The sequence below is a fragment of the Penicillium argentinense genome (genome assembly GCF_028826775.1).
Source record: "Penicillium argentinense strain IBT 30761 chromosome Unknown utg000005l_segment0_segment0, whole genome shotgun sequence".
NCBI lineage: Eukaryota > Fungi > Ascomycota > Eurotiomycetes > Eurotiales > Aspergillaceae > Penicillium > Penicillium argentinense.
This window is the reverse complement of record NW_026622664.1, coordinates 177,672-192,057: the sequence shown is the minus strand read 5'-3', so window position 1 is coordinate 192,057 and position 14,386 is coordinate 177,672. Positions and strand designations below refer to the sequence as shown.

General features: G+C 54.3%; 7 protein-coding genes across 7 annotated transcripts; 4 read left to right on the top strand and 3 right to left on the bottom strand.

Moving 5' to 3' along the window:
• Positions 1–81: 81 nt before the first annotated feature.
• On the bottom strand, positions 82–1,394 carry N7532_004867 (lactonase family protein; the record flags this gene model as incomplete). Its single annotated transcript, XM_056617361.1, has 3 exons — positions 82–437; positions 542–1,012; positions 1,142–1,394. The coding sequence occupies 3 exons, from the start codon at positions 1,392–1,394 to the stop codon at positions 82–84; spliced, it is 1,080 nt and encodes a 359-aa protein (XP_056473520.1).
• Positions 1,395–1,948: 554 nt separating this feature from the next.
• N7532_004866 (putative catechol dioxygenase) lies at positions 1,949–2,896 on the top strand (the record flags this gene model as incomplete). The annotated part of the gene is made up of 1 exon (XM_056617360.1): positions 1,949–2,896. One exon carries the CDS (start codon positions 1,949–1,951, stop codon positions 2,894–2,896), a length of 948 nt encoding a protein of 315 aa, XP_056473519.1.
• A 1,092-nt stretch (positions 2,897–3,988) lies between these two features.
• N7532_004865 (carboxymuconolactone decarboxylase family protein) lies at positions 3,989–4,603 on the top strand (the record flags this gene model as incomplete). Its single annotated transcript, XM_056617359.1, has 1 exon — positions 3,989–4,603. One exon carries the CDS (start codon positions 3,989–3,991, stop codon positions 4,601–4,603), a length of 615 nt encoding a protein of 204 aa, XP_056473518.1.
• A 1,755-nt stretch (positions 4,604–6,358) lies between these two features.
• On the bottom strand, positions 6,359–7,963 carry cbhB (putative 1,4-beta-D-glucan-cellobiohydrolyase; the record flags this gene model as incomplete). Its single annotated transcript, XM_056617358.1, has 1 exon — positions 6,359–7,963. One exon carries the CDS (start codon positions 7,961–7,963, stop codon positions 6,359–6,361), a length of 1,605 nt encoding a protein of 534 aa, XP_056473517.1.
• A 1,772-nt stretch (positions 7,964–9,735) lies between these two features.
• N7532_004863 (formyltetrahydrofolate deformylase) lies at positions 9,736–10,593 on the top strand (the record flags this gene model as incomplete). The annotated part of the gene is made up of 1 exon (XM_056617357.1): positions 9,736–10,593. One exon carries the CDS (start codon positions 9,736–9,738, stop codon positions 10,591–10,593), a length of 858 nt encoding a protein of 285 aa, XP_056473516.1.
• An 852-nt stretch (positions 10,594–11,445) lies between these two features.
• Positions 11,446–12,069, top strand: N7532_004862 (DUF3237 domain-containing protein; the record flags this gene model as incomplete). The annotated part of the gene is made up of 3 exons (XM_056617356.1): positions 11,446–11,627; positions 11,676–11,774; positions 11,853–12,069. The coding sequence occupies 3 exons, from the start codon at positions 11,446–11,448 to the stop codon at positions 12,067–12,069; spliced, it is 498 nt and encodes a 165-aa protein (XP_056473515.1).
• Positions 12,070–12,140: 71 nt separating this feature from the next.
• N7532_004861 (Zn(II)2Cys6 transcription factor) lies at positions 12,141–14,224 on the bottom strand (the record flags this gene model as incomplete). The annotated part of the gene is made up of 4 exons (XM_056617355.1): positions 12,141–12,581; positions 12,651–12,957; positions 13,009–13,941; positions 14,112–14,224. 4 exons carry the CDS (start codon positions 14,222–14,224, stop codon positions 12,141–12,143), a joined length of 1,794 nt encoding a protein of 597 aa, XP_056473514.1.
• Between the last annotated feature and the right edge of the window lie 162 nt (positions 14,225–14,386).

Genomic DNA, 14,386 nt, shown 5'->3' with positions numbered 1-14,386 from the left:
GCTTTTAATAGACGAGCAGTCATACAGTGCTTCGTCTCAAGTCTATACAGTCATGAATTCGTTCTATATACGCGTTCTCGTCTAGTCGTACCAGATCGCATTCATGCCAAAGCCCTGCTCTGGGATGTCGACGCGGGCGACGCGGGCCAGGGTCTCGTCGCGCCAGCGATACATCTCGACAAAACCCAGCTGGTCGTCGCACAGGGCGAGCCACTCGTCGCTGAAATCGCAGGGGCTGACAGCGTTGGAGTGGCCGCCGCTGGTGGAGGTGGGGTTGATGAAGAGCTGGCGCTCGATCTCGCCGGACCGACCCAGCTTGAACGCGGTAATGTAGCCAGTCACATCGAAGTGGTTGGAGCGGGTGGTCGCAAACAGGTACTCGCCACTGCGGGTGGTGAAGGTCACGTCGCCGCGGTACTTGTTGCGGGGTGGCAAACCTGGGGGAAGCTTCAGCAGACGCAGACTTTCTGGGGGAACCAGCCGGAAAAGCGATTTCGACGGATTTCCCCACCTCGTGGGTTCGGAAAGGTTGAGAACTTACCAGACGGCAACAACGGGTAGGTGATGTGGGTGAAGACGGGCTTGTGGGTGCGCTCGTCGATCACGTAGACGGCCAAGCGGTTGCCAGCCTCCATCAGGGCGTACAGGTACTTACCACTGGGGTGCATCTCGACCCAGCGCGGGTGGTCGCCGGGGTCGGGCGCCTCCAGGCAGTCGACCAGGGTCAGTTGGCCGGCCTCGTCCTTCTTGTGCGTCCAGATCTTGTTGGCCTGAAGGTCGGCGGAGTAGAGATAGGTCTCGGTGGGGTCGAAGACCATGCCGTGAATGCCAGTGTTCTCGGCGTATTCGTAGTTCTGGACATTCTGGTCAAGCGCGCCGTCGGGGGTGACGGAGAAGACGTTGCCAAAGCCGGCGTGCTTGTAGAAGGGGTTGCCGTAGACGTTGAAGGGCGCTTGGCGGGCGGCCAGCACGAAGATGGCGCGGGTGTTGGTGTCGGCGCTGGCGGCAAGGGCTGAATACACAAAATTAGTACAGCGCACTTCCCTTGAAGGATCATCCAATCCAGTGCGCATTTTCAGTCGCGGCAATGCGACCATGCGACCATGCGCCAGAGAATCTGGGAGGAGCTAGCTGGACTTACGGTGGCCGGCGACCGGGTGAGACGCCTGGTGGACAATCTCGGTCGGGCTGTGGACGGCGAAGCTGTTCCACTTCTTCATGGCAGCGCCATAGATGGCCTTCTTGTCGTGCGAAAAGGTCATCCACGAGATGGGCTCGGCCTCGGGGATGTCGGTCTTCTTGACCAGGTCGAGGGTGAGGGCCTCATCGTCGAACTGGACGGTGTAGATGCGCCCGGGGGCGGTCCAGGTTCCGACCATCAGATGGTGCTTCATGGCGGCGGCGGGGGAGTGCGAGAAGGATCGGGCGTGTCGGGGCGTCGCGACCAGGCGACGGAGAGAGATCATACGATGGAGAGGAAGCCGAGACGAGGATACAGAATATAGCCAGATGTACTAGGTGCCCTTAATGGGACTAGGCGGGATAAGCGTTCGGGGCGGGGGAGCGGCATTGTCTCTTTTACAGTACCCTACGGCTATACTACTCTATACTCTAGTGGAAGTCCATACTGTGCAGTGGCAACACCTACTTAGTAGGTAGGAGAATCGGCACTGTGCAAAACGCACTCCCGGCCGGGAGTTGGGCGGGCGCGGCTGCCGAGTCGCAGGCCGGGCCTCCCCACGTTGCTTGCCGACGCTGCGGTCCGGGGTTGTCTTCAGCCTCTGAAGGCACGGCGCGATGGTCATCTATAAATCTGGTTCTCTACTCTCTTGCACCTCTATCTACATCTCTCACTGTCTTCCATCCCATCACTACTCTCGGGGAATACTTCCTTGATCTCAATACCTCCGACCCTCCATATATCACACTAGTATAAACCATCTTCACTATGTCGACCAACTCTCGCTTCGACCCCAACTTCACCCCCTACGTGGTCAACGCCATGGGTCCCAACACCCCCGAGCGTGCCCGTGTCATCCTGGGATCCCTCATCACCCACATCCACGATTTCGCCCGCGAGGTCGAGCTGACTCCCGCCGAGTGGATGATGGGTGTCGAGTTCATCAACTCCATCGGCAAGATCAGCACTCCCATCCGCAACGAGTGCCACCGCATCTGCGATGTCATCGGTCTCGAGTCCCTCGTCGATGAGATCGCCAACAAGATCGTCACTGAGAAGGGCGAGTCCCCTACCTCCAACGTCATTCTGGGCCCCTTCTGGTCCCCCAACGCACCCTTCCGCGCCCTCGGCGACTCCATCATCCAGGACCCCAAGCCCGACGCCAAGGTCACCTACATGCACGGTGTGCTGACCGACATGGAGACTGGTGCCCCCATCGTCGGCGCCGTCCTCGACATCTGGCAGGCTTCCTCCAATGGCCAGTATGACTTCCAGGATCCTACCCAGTCCGAGAACAACCTGCGCGGCAAGTTCCGCTCCAACGAGAAGGGCGAATTCTACTGGTACTGCTACCACCCAACCCCTTACTCGCTGCCCACCGACGGCCCGGCTGGTGCCCTGCTGAACCTCATGGACCGCTCCCCAATGCGTCCCGCCCACATCCACCTGATGATCACCCACCCCGATTACGCCACCGTTATCAACCAGATCTACCCCAGCGATGACCCCCACCTCGACATCGACTCCGTCTTTGCAGTCAAGGACGATTTGGTTGTCGACTTCAAGCCCAAGACCGGTGACCCCAAGGCCACTCTGGACCTGAACTACCCCGTCACCATGGCCCTGAAGAAGCACCACCCCAACCCCAACTCCGCCCCTCCCGTCTCCTCCTTTGAGCGCTTCAACAAGGCCGGCCCGGTCCAGCAGAAGTTGTAGGGACCTGCGAAGAGGAAAGTGATTTGAAAATTTGGCATTGCATTTTGTGGGATTTAGCGATTTGACTTGTTTTTCCTTGTTCGGCCGTGTATGCTACCGATACATCTACACACACACACACACAATCAGATGAGACCAATGACAACGACTCACGTTGAATAATACCCCAAGGTACTGATATAACCTTTTTTTTTTAAAAAAAAAATTTAATAGTGTCAATCCAGAGTAGATCCGCACGCGACCTGCAGCTGCCCCTCCCACAATTCGCAACGTGCATGCTCCACTCGCTAACCAGTTGCATCACTCGAGGGGCGATCTCGAGCCGCTGCGGTTGGCATTCGGGCTGCAGACGCCCTGGTCCAATCAAGGGGTGGCCCAAGATGCTTATTTGGTGAAATTGGACCCTGATTCGTAAGACCTGAAGAGTCTACCGTAGGGTACTGTACTAATAGTAGTATTGATTGATAGCTGGAAGGTACTAGTGGTCAATCATGGGCAATTTTCAAAAGTTAACAATATCATTTTTACATTTTGTTATACTTTCGTTTGCATTATTATTAGTTTTAAAAAACAATGGTAGCTGTGATTGTACTATGCAGTTCTAAGGTAATGGACTTGGTGATCTGACCAAGCATACTAACCTTGGAAAGTACCAGCTAACGTTAGTAGTTAGTAAGTTAGTGGGTAGTTATCGGAGAGGTACCTTAGGCAGTTAGAGCATGGACTTGGTGGTTTACCTGCCAGTGGTCTTCGACTTGCTCATGAAACTTCCCCCGCGGGCAATTCGCTTTTGCCTCTCCCCCGGCATTACCCCTCTCCATCGGACGATGCTGGTCGGCTGTCGCCACAGCCGGAGAAAGGCTTCCCCAGCGCGCGGAAGAGATCTTACCCGCTCGCTCCCCGCGCGTCGGCAGCGACGACACCCGTCGTCGGTTGTGGCGATCCTGTGATGCCGGCGCTGTTGCGGTCTTCGGCTGATCGCTGGGGCAGCCGTGGTCGTCGGGATCCAAGGCCAAAAAGTCCATGGACGCTCTGCGACGCCCAAATATCCGCCTCTGGAGACTCCTGTCTGCTCGTCCGCCCGTTCGTACCATGCGTCTTCCGTACGCCCCCAACACGCCGCCCGCCGATGCGCCCGCCGACACGGCGGACATTTATACACGCATCGCGGCGCGCCGGAACCCTCGTCCCCTCATCCCGCTGGACCTGTCTCTCCTGCACAGTCCGCCGGTCGCCGATGGCTGGAACAGCTTCCTCGGCGCCATCCGCTCGCGCACCATCGTCGATTCGGGTATCTTGGAGCTCGCGGTGTGCCGCGTCGCGGTATTGAACGATGCCGTGTATGAGTGGAATGCGCATGCGCCGCTCGCGCTCAAGGGTGGCATCAAGCCCGAAGAACTGCAGGCGGCGCGCACGCTGCCGTGCACCGCAGAGGGCAACCAGTCAGAGCTGGAGAGCAGCGCGCTCACCCCGCAGCAACGGGCAGTCCTGCAATATACCGACCAGATGACCAAGACGGTCAAGGTCCAGGACGCTGTCTTTGCCCAACTGCAGACTGTTGGGTTCAATGATCGCGAGATCGTCGAGTTGACCACCGGCATTGCTGGGTACAATTGTGTTAGTCGGTTCCTGGTCGCTTTGGATGTCGGCGAGAACAACGCTCGCGAGATGAAGAGTGTCGACGAGCTAGTGGCTGCTCTGCAGTAAACCGAGAGCAGTTCGACAAAAAAGGAGGGGAAGGCTCTCTCTTTACGCGACGATGCAGAGAGTGGGACTCGCGTGGAGACAGACTGGAGCCGGGGTGAACTGTAAGGGGGGGACTACATCATCCCCACAGACCTCTTTTGGACATAGTGGAGCCTTGTGCCCATGGAATGAATTACGAAGTACGAAAAAGCATATGTGTATGGAAGAATCTCGTATTGAGAGAAAACCGATGGTTTACCTTGGGGCAGGAGGGCGGCGGACGCCTTAAAAGAGAAGCCGACTGCCCTGGATTCAACATGGCGAGGAGCACTAGATCCGTAGTTGTAACCTGATGTTATTACAATTGAGTACTATCCGTCCTAGGGTACCAACCATTGTGATCGACTAACTGTCAAATGTCGAAGGGGCATTGGGAGGCAATGCTCAACTGTAATCAAGTCAAATGTTCACACCTGCATAGCAATTTTCATCCGAACAGGTTGGCTATATTCATATCATTTACCGCCACAATTTCAACTTTCTGATTTGTTTACGGTGGTTTGTTCGGTTTGGCTGAAATTATCGCCTCTGTTACTGTCATTCAGGCATTATCTGCTTGAGCGGTAAATCCCCGCCACATCTGTTTGCCACTAAAACTGTATCTTAGGACAAAGCACAACCATATGTTGGTGCCACATATTTAGACACGACAGTAAATAACAAGAAGAGCAGCAGAAGGGGAAAAAAGAAGAGAAAAGAGAAGGAGTAACCTTGGAAATCGGGAGAATAAAGGCCCATGCGGCTAGCGGTGCCAACACCGAATCTGATTTCTGCGAGTCCAATCGATCCATGCGAACGCTGAATCCGAAAACTCGGAATAGGGATACCTCATTTTTTGCTTATCCAACAAGATTAAACCAACCATTTGTTGAATTAATATTGAGCAATCGAGCATTGAGAATGGTGAGAGGACTAACTATGGGCAAGAGTCGCGTCGATACAGACAGCACCAGTCAAACTCGAGAGAAGAATGATCACGATCCATGAAGGGTCGTACAATATTCAATCCTAGTATTCCATTCTTCCTAGAACAGCCAATAATTTCCGACTCTTTTCATATTGTGGAGGCAAAATTGCTCGAGGAGGGGAATGTGCAGCGTCACCGGCTACAAAGCAGGATCTCCCCAGGATGACCTAGGCGTCAATTATCCGAAATCAGCCTACAGCTACTCGAAAGGCAATTTCCGGACTAAAGTGTGGAGGGATGAGGGATGCGCTAATTACTGGCTCTGGAATCAACATAACCTGTCTAGTCGGAGCGGTCTCCGCATGGCGTTGCTGCAGGTGCCTGCAGAAGCGACACCTGCAGCGCAAGTCACTGCGGGCAACCGGCCTGAAGAACACCCTGCTCCCATGCGAGGGCGGGCATATACGTCGGGTGATTCTGGTTGCTCGGACGCTAGTACTAGTGCTGACCTGCAGGGGTTGCAGCGTTAATTGCACGGCTGCGGGGGAGGCGACTAGTTCGTAGTATGCCCGAGGATCAACAAGGCGAGTCACTCGAATGCATGACCCACGGAGACTACGAGACAACAATTTGGCATTTGGAATTGGACCATGCTGGCTCGAACTTTCGGAAAAATATCAAGTTGTGAAGAGATATGGAAAACAGCAGTCTCAGAAGAAATAATAACATTCGTGCAATCTACTTATCGCAATCACAATTTGCCGGCTCATCTTGCCTCGTTGCTGCCACCTCTTGAGCCCATATTTGCTCTACAGACACTGGGAATAATAATCGTTCTGCTTGGTGCAGGTGTAAGGGCTGGCACAAGTGGTCGCGCCAGTCCAGCCACTACCACCACACTGGGCATAGTGAGCTGCCCCAGTAGTGCTCGAGCCGGTCGTAGTGGTAGTCTTGGTAGTAGTGGTAGTGGTGCTGCTTTTGCTCGTAGTCGTCGTCGAGCCCGATCCGCCAGAACTGGAATCGGACTTGTAGGTCGAGCCGAGCGGACCGACCTTGATGTTCGAGTAGATAACATAAGCGTTGGCGTTCTCCGATTCGACGGTGGCGGGGTCGCCGGAGGAGATATCACAGGTACCTCGGGCGGCGCCGGGCGTACTGGAAGTGGCGGTGGTTGGGTAGATGCTGTCGAGCCAGAGCATGTTGGCAGCGTGGTCATCCCACAGGCTCATCACCAGCACCATTCCCTCGGCTAAGGCCGCACCCATGCCCTCGAGACCGCCATGGGCGCTAAAGCTATCTTTGTCACCAAAGGCCTTCTTCTGAGCCGAGCAGAAGTCGGTGGTGATCGAGTTGCCGCTAACACCGCTCACGGTTGATGCAGACTGGGAGATCACCTCGCCATCTTGGACATAGAAGCGCTTAATCTCACTGAGTGTGCCGGAAGAAGTTCCGTCGTCGGTGATGAACTGGGTCACCACCGTGAAGGGAGACGATGTGTCGACCGTCTTGCCAGGTCCATAGAAGGAAGTGTTGCCCATACGGTACGGGTTGAAATCACAACCATCCGGATCGCAAGTGCCAGCATAGCGATCAGAGCTGTATGTACCGCCACAGGCATCGCCTTCACACATAGTCTGGGTAGGGGTATCGCAGGGATGAGGCGTGACAGCATTCGAGATGGAGTTGGCCTCCCAGATATCCATTTCAGCACAGCAGGAACCGTGATTGCCTGTGCCAGCATTGACATCATTGTCGGACGGTTCCCAGCCGTCCACATTGGCCTGACCATCAATGAACTTGAGATCGCGCGGGCACTGCGAGTCACAGTAACCGGTTCCGTATTTGGCACCCGCTCTGTTCGTTGGGAAGCGCGACATGCCACCGTCGGCATCCATCGAGACAAAGTACAGTGCGCCGTTCAGACCGCAGGGGAGATTGGACACATCGACGTCGAAAGTGAACTCTTGGTTCAACAGGTCGAAGATTTGGTAGGTACTTTCATCCTCGAGTAGATACAGACGAGAGCCGATATTCTTTTGCGACGCTGTCGTAACAAAATTCAGGCGCAGCTCGTCACCGCTGGTGGTGACACCGTAGGTACTGGCATACGAGGCTCCGTCAACGGCACAGGCAGAGGCACAGCTCACATCATCAGTGCAGATCGAAGTGTCCCACTCGTTGCCGGTGTAGCAATTGGTGTATCCATTCGTTTCGTGAACCCAGCGCCAGTTGGCATCAATGACCACGCTGCCAGTCGTGGAGGTACAGCTGCCACCGCTGGTGCACTTAGACCAGGTCAAAGACGGATGGGTCTCTGTCTGATAGGTACCAACTTGCTGTGCCTGGACCGAAGTCAGGAAGGCAGAGAGAAGCAGAGCATTCTTGTAGACACGGTAAGAGAGAGTAGCAGCCATTGTGGAATTATATCACTGTGGTCTTTGGGGCTTGGATACTCGAGGCCGATGGGGATGATTGGAGAGGCTGTCGGGCCTGGTTAGAGAGCTTTTTTATATCAATTCCTCGAGATTGAAGCCCATCCCAATGTGACTCGAGGTTTATGATTTTCCTTAGCTCCACGGCAGTCCGGTCCGTTGCACCGCGATGAGGAACCCATTCTATTGTCCCAAAGGAGAAGGGAAGTCTGCCCTCCGTGGACACGGAGGAAGCCTCCCATACTCCCTGAAGTGGTATGGGGCGAGCCTAGATCGCCTTCTGCACTAGGTCTCGCTTTTCCTGGTTTTTGCAGCCCTCTCGCGATGATGTCCGTGTCGAGAGGAGTGCCATCGTGCAGATAGTTTGAGCCCACCTGGAGGTTTCCTGGCGACCATACTGTTTTCGCCGAGGCCGCGCGGCTAAAGAGGAAGGAAATTGCAGTCCCACGACCGAAATGAGCGATATTGCGTGGTCCGTGACGGGATGGTCGTTGCACGGGTTCTGCAGGCTTCCATCGGTAATTGCACCCTGGCGCCACTAGCTCGCAGGGGCATTCATGCATTAGCGCGGTGGTGGTGGGGAGTGGAAGAGGGATTCATCAGGCGTTGATCGCGGGGGTGGTGGAAGTCCAGGGTCGAAGTGCGTCGGCACATTGGCAACATGCGGAGTTCACAGACCACGCTCAAAAACAGGTTGTTGGTTGACCGGTTCAGCTGGTTTTTGATGAAGCCAGTGGTTGAAAGTAAGTTGGGAAGACCTATTTGCATGATGACAGTAGAAAGCGACCTCACGTGACTAACCAGATATTCAAGTTGAGCCTGTGTTTGAACAACCTCGCCATCATGTGCTTGCCTAAGAAGGAAAGTGCCAAGAAGAGACGCGGGTATGTGCCGTCCAGTGGTGGCTGGTGTTGGGAGATACTTGGTAGCTGCGCCATACTGGGTGAGGTTCAAGATCCTCGACGAGCCCCTGGCTCTACTTCATATAGGGTACCACAGGTCTCACGGCTTCCATTTTTCATTTTCATTTCATGTCCTCAATTACCCAAATGACATAGGAAGCACGATGACTGCCAGTGCGTGTTATATTAATGTTGAATTCCCGCATTTTCGACAATGTCCCTTATTGACCACTGGCGAGTAGCCTCACATGCTCGACCTTTGCACGAACTTGAAGCTGGTGAATCACGGAAGTCAACATCGACGCTCCGGGCTCAAAGCAATTGCGAATGTTAGTCCTAACTGCCCACGCCGTATATACGATCACATACTGTTATTATTAGCCCGTGGTGCTGCATGGTTATGTGAGGAAATTGGAACATGATGACTCGGACATTCAGGAGCCTTTCAATATGTATCCCCAGGGTATCCTAAGGTATACACTAGGGCATTAGTAGCTAGTAGATCTGCAGGAATGATATGGGATCGACCATGTATTGCCCGATACTGTGAAGTATGTGATTGTCCTGTCCACGCACACCTCGAGCTCGCCGTCCTCTTGCTCTACGCTACTGACCTTGTTCAGACACAATGTTGGCATGAATTGTCGACTTCTGTTTCACATTGGTTTCAAGTGGACACTCTTCTTCGGCGGACAGAATAAGAATTAGGGTTGGCACGGCGGGGCCGATCGGGTGAGTCAGCGCCGCGATCGGCCGAGGGGCAATTTTGGACGGTTGGAGATTTTCGTTTGTTTTTATCTTCCATCGCAATTGCTCTCGCTCGAGGCACCATACGGATTCAACACCGTCAGCATGGCCACCAGCTTCATCCTCACCCTTTCCGGCCCCGACCGGCCCGGCATTGTCCACGCCGTGACCGCGTTCCTGGTCAAGCACAACCTCAACATTGTGGACTCATCGCAGTTTGGGGACCCCACCTCCCAGCGCTTCTTCATGCGTGTGCGCTTTGCGCCCGCCGGCGAGGAGCAGTCTACGCTCGAGAGCCTGCAGACGGCCTTCGAGCCAACGGCCAAGGACTTTTCCATGGACTTCGAGATCCACCCCGCAACCCAGAAGCCCCGGGTGCTGATCATGGTCTCGAAGATCGGCCACTGCCTCAACGACCTGCTCTTCCGCCAATCCACCGGCCAGCTGAGCATCGAGATCCCTCTGATCGTCTCCAATCACCCGGAATTCGCCGCGCTCGCTGCAACCTACAACATTCCCTTCCATCATCTCCCCGTCACTGCCGACACCAAGGCCCAGCAGGAGTCCCAGGTGCTGGAGCTGGTGGCCCAGAACAACATCGATCTGATCGTCCTGGCCCGCTACATGCAGGTGCTCTCGCCGACTCTGTGCGAGGCCATGTCCGGCCGTATCATCAACATCCACCACAGTTTCCTTCCCTCCTTCAAGGGTGCCAAGCCCTACCACCAGGCCTATGATCGCGGTGTGAAGATCATCGGTGCCACCGCCCACTTCGTCACCAGCGATCTGGACGAGGGCCCTATTATCGAACAAAACGTCGTTCGGGTCAACCATGGAATGAGCCCCAAGGAGTTGACCCACGCCGGCAGCAACGTCGAAAGCAATGTCCTTGCGACCGCTGTCAAGTACTTTGCTGAACGTCGTGTGCTGCTGAACGGCCACAAGACCGTTGTCTTCGACTAAATGTGTTCGACACTTGTTACGAATATCCTACATCCAGCAGATTACTGTACAGCGACTCCTTTGTGATACCTGGGCGGGCTCAACAAAGAAATAGACTATTGAACGATGTCCGAAAAGACGAAGACGAAGCTACAATGCATTGTATACAATGCGTAAGGTTGATTGGTGATCTTGCCGGTATTTGACGTGGAATATTGGACCGCATGGCTACCAAATACAAATTTTTACAATATTTTAAACTCATCATTGGATCCAGCATGTTCAATGGAGATATCCATCGCGATTTAGTAAGAACTATATCTTACACTGTTGCAGGGTAGAAACGGAGAAAGGATTCTCCCTCGTGCTTCCGTCGATCAACCGCGTCGCCCCTTCCCGCAAACAGCGACGGTGGATCCGTGCGAAGCTTGTTTCGATGATGTCAACTTCCACGTTGTGCAGAATGGGCGAAATGAAAATTCAGCAGTAGTATTTTCTGGTACTTTGATACTACATCAAGGTATGTTGGTTGCTCTGGGGTGAGGCTTGTGGTGGTGGTTGACTTTTATTACCCTTGTAACTACAGTTGTGGTCTTAAGGTAGGGGGGACTCAGGGACTCTCCATAGTAGTATATCGGCGATGAACGACCACTGATAGTTTACGTTTAGACACGAAATCGGGAGGTTTAAAAAAGAAATCCATATACACTTGATCTGCCCTCATTGAGTTCCCCACACTCTTGTATAGCCGAAGTTTTCTACCGGAATTACCGGGGGTGGAGAGGACTACTAGTGTGTGGAGGGTGGAGAGTCCCGCGCTCCCCTCATCACCCCCCAGGGGCTTCTGGATTCACACATTCTGTAAATATTACCATGACTACTCTTGCGCCGCCACCGAAACTGAGCCATCTCTTCACTCTCCGCTGTGCGGTGGATCCGCCCTTGGAGATCGGGCATGGTCCGTACGGGCGCCGTCGCTGTGTGCCTATCGTCTGTGGCTCGGTGTGTGGGCCTTATTTCAATGGAGGGGTCGTTCCTGGCGGAGCCGATTTCATGTAGGTTGGATGCGAAATTGCCAAAGGAAAAAAAAAAAAGGCAAGAAGTAACCTTGAGCTTGCCAGGCTGGTCGAGGACAATCAGACCACACATGTCAACACAAACTACGTGATCAAGAGCGACGATGGCGCGCTTCTCTACATTCGGTGAGTTGCGTTCTAGCCATGGTCCATACGCGATTGGGTTTCGATAGCCCAAGAGAATCTTTGGACTAACACGCACAGCACTGAGGGAACTCGCGCCGGCCCTCCAGAGGTTCTGCAGGCACTGATGGAGGGCGGCCCCGTGGATCCGAGCCAGTATTGGTTTCATCTGCACGTTAAAATCGAGACAGGTTATGAAAAGTACAAGTGGATGAATGATCGGGTCATCGTTGGGAGGGCGACGAGAGCCAAGGGCGAAGTCGCATACGATGCGTATTTTTTGGAAAACAGTCCGTAAAAGCACGAGGACATCAGCACATTAGTGGTCTATAATATATTATATTAGATATACACGGCATCACAGACGCATCACTGAACACGCAGTCGCTGCAACAGCAACTCGGCCAGGTTCGCATAACATCCTTGGCTCACGTCCTGCCGAGCCAGGACCTGATCGGCGATCTCGTTGGCCCACATGTATTCAGAATGAAAGTCGCGCAGCTCAAACAGACGTTGGCGAATCCACACCCGGTGGCTCGCGTCATCTGTTTCAATAATTGCCATGAGAAGTGGCCAGTGAAGCCGCCGCAAGGGTCGAGCATCCGAAGCGAACTGCTTTCGAGCAATATCGATGATGCCCATAGTGGCCTGTCGGTGGATGGTCGTGGGTGAGGTATCGACACACAGGAGTCGGCGATGAAGCAAGATCTGGGCGTAGAACGTACAGACAGCCATGTAGATAGTGTTCAGCGTGCGCCGAGCCGAGACAGGGCCAGCAAACCTGGCAGTGATGAAGAGGTCGGAAAATTTCTGTTATCGGTCATGTTAATTCTCAGTTCGAGAATGAGCACAGCCACAAGTCAAAAAAGGTAAACTTACATCGCGTGTCGCCAGAATTTCTTGGAAGAGTGAGTCGGTGGGGTCGGTTCCAGCCTCATTGTCCACCAGTACTCTCCAAGTCCGATGGCGCATACAGAACCCGGCATGTAGTAGTTCCAGGGCTCTGTAATTTTCAATATCATCCAAGACCTCTTGATCGGGGTACTGCTCACCCCAGAAACATCGGCCCCAGAGGCGAGCACAGCGATGCAAGTGGTCTGGGTGCAACGCTGGGTTCTTCGATTGAATTGCATAGTCATTCAGGGATTCGGTCAGGCCCATGGGCCGGCAGCTGGCATCAATGTATCTGGCCGCGATGAGTAATTGATCGATCGACCACCCAATGGAGCACACTCACAAAATCCATAGCAAAAACTGTTCCGGTATAAAAGACACCTTCGAACTGGTCCGATCGTCCGGAGATGCTGCTTCATTTTCCGAGGACAGAAACACGTCATTGACATCTTTGAGGCGGAAAAGTTGGGGATGAGATTCCACGAGTGATCGCACCCCATGCAGGTGTAATTGAAGATGCCGCACTGAGTGACCAAACTGCCACTCGTACGTCACCATCAAGAACATGGTTGCGAAGATAATTTCCAGTTCCTCCACGGAGACATTTCGGCGTGGAGCCTCGAGGAGTTGCCTGAACTCCTTGACCGCGAGGCTATAATGATATCGCCCGTGATCGTCTGCGGTGGGACGGCCAGGGGACCTGACCACCAATCCGTGGCGATGCATATCGCTTGCGGCCAGAGCGAGGATCATGCGCATGATCACCTTGTTCGTCGCCGCGGGTCCCTCGTAGAGGTAGCAGAAACTGCTCCAATGCCATCCTTTCATGTAATAGTAGACAATCGAGGAGGACGGAAAGTATTGGAAGTAATTTCGGTCGTGTTCGGTTAGCGTTAACGAATTTGCACACGCGATCTCGTTGACGCTCAGCGGTGGATAGAGGGGAGTCGGCACGCAGGCCGAGGCGGCGACGGCTGGAACGAAGGCAGGAATCTGAGGGCCGAGGCCGTCCAGGGTCACAGCGTCCCCGGGCCATGAGATTGGCGATAGGCCGGCCAGCAAAGTGTCTGTGGGAATATCAATGTCGATAAGCTCGGCGGCATCGGGGGTCCAGAGGCTCTGGTCGCCGGTCGTCGGGGCCGGCTGCAGATGACGGATTTGCGCACTGCGACCGCGCTTTACCGGGACGCCCCATTCGCAGCTGAGTCGCAAATTGAGGCAACGCTTGCAGACGGGTCGCTCTTCGCCGCATTTGACCTTCCGCCGGCGGCATGTGCTGCAGCCTACAAGTGCGATGGAAGGTCAGTTCGACTTTCGGGGAGGAATCGATGTCGGCGGAACTAATGCCGCTGGGGGAGGCAGATGCGAAGTAGACAAGTTGACAAGGTAAGGAGACGAACCATTCTTCGAGCGCGGCGCGTTGCGTCCGGACATGAAGATACAAACCCCCGCCACGTCACAGAGAAGAATTCAGGAGCAGACCGCATGCATACGGGTCCGGCAGTCGGGTGGAGAAGTGGAGGGAAGAAGTTCGAGGTGGGCGTTGCAGCCAAATGCATGAGGCGATAAGATAAGCTACGCGGCCTGAGGCAATCCAGTTGCACGTCAAATGCGGAGAAGTATAGACTTGACAGCCAACTGCCGAGACCCCGGAGTCCGGGGATGCGGACATGCAATGGCATCTATCGACCTGATCTATGATACATATATCCCGATTTCAT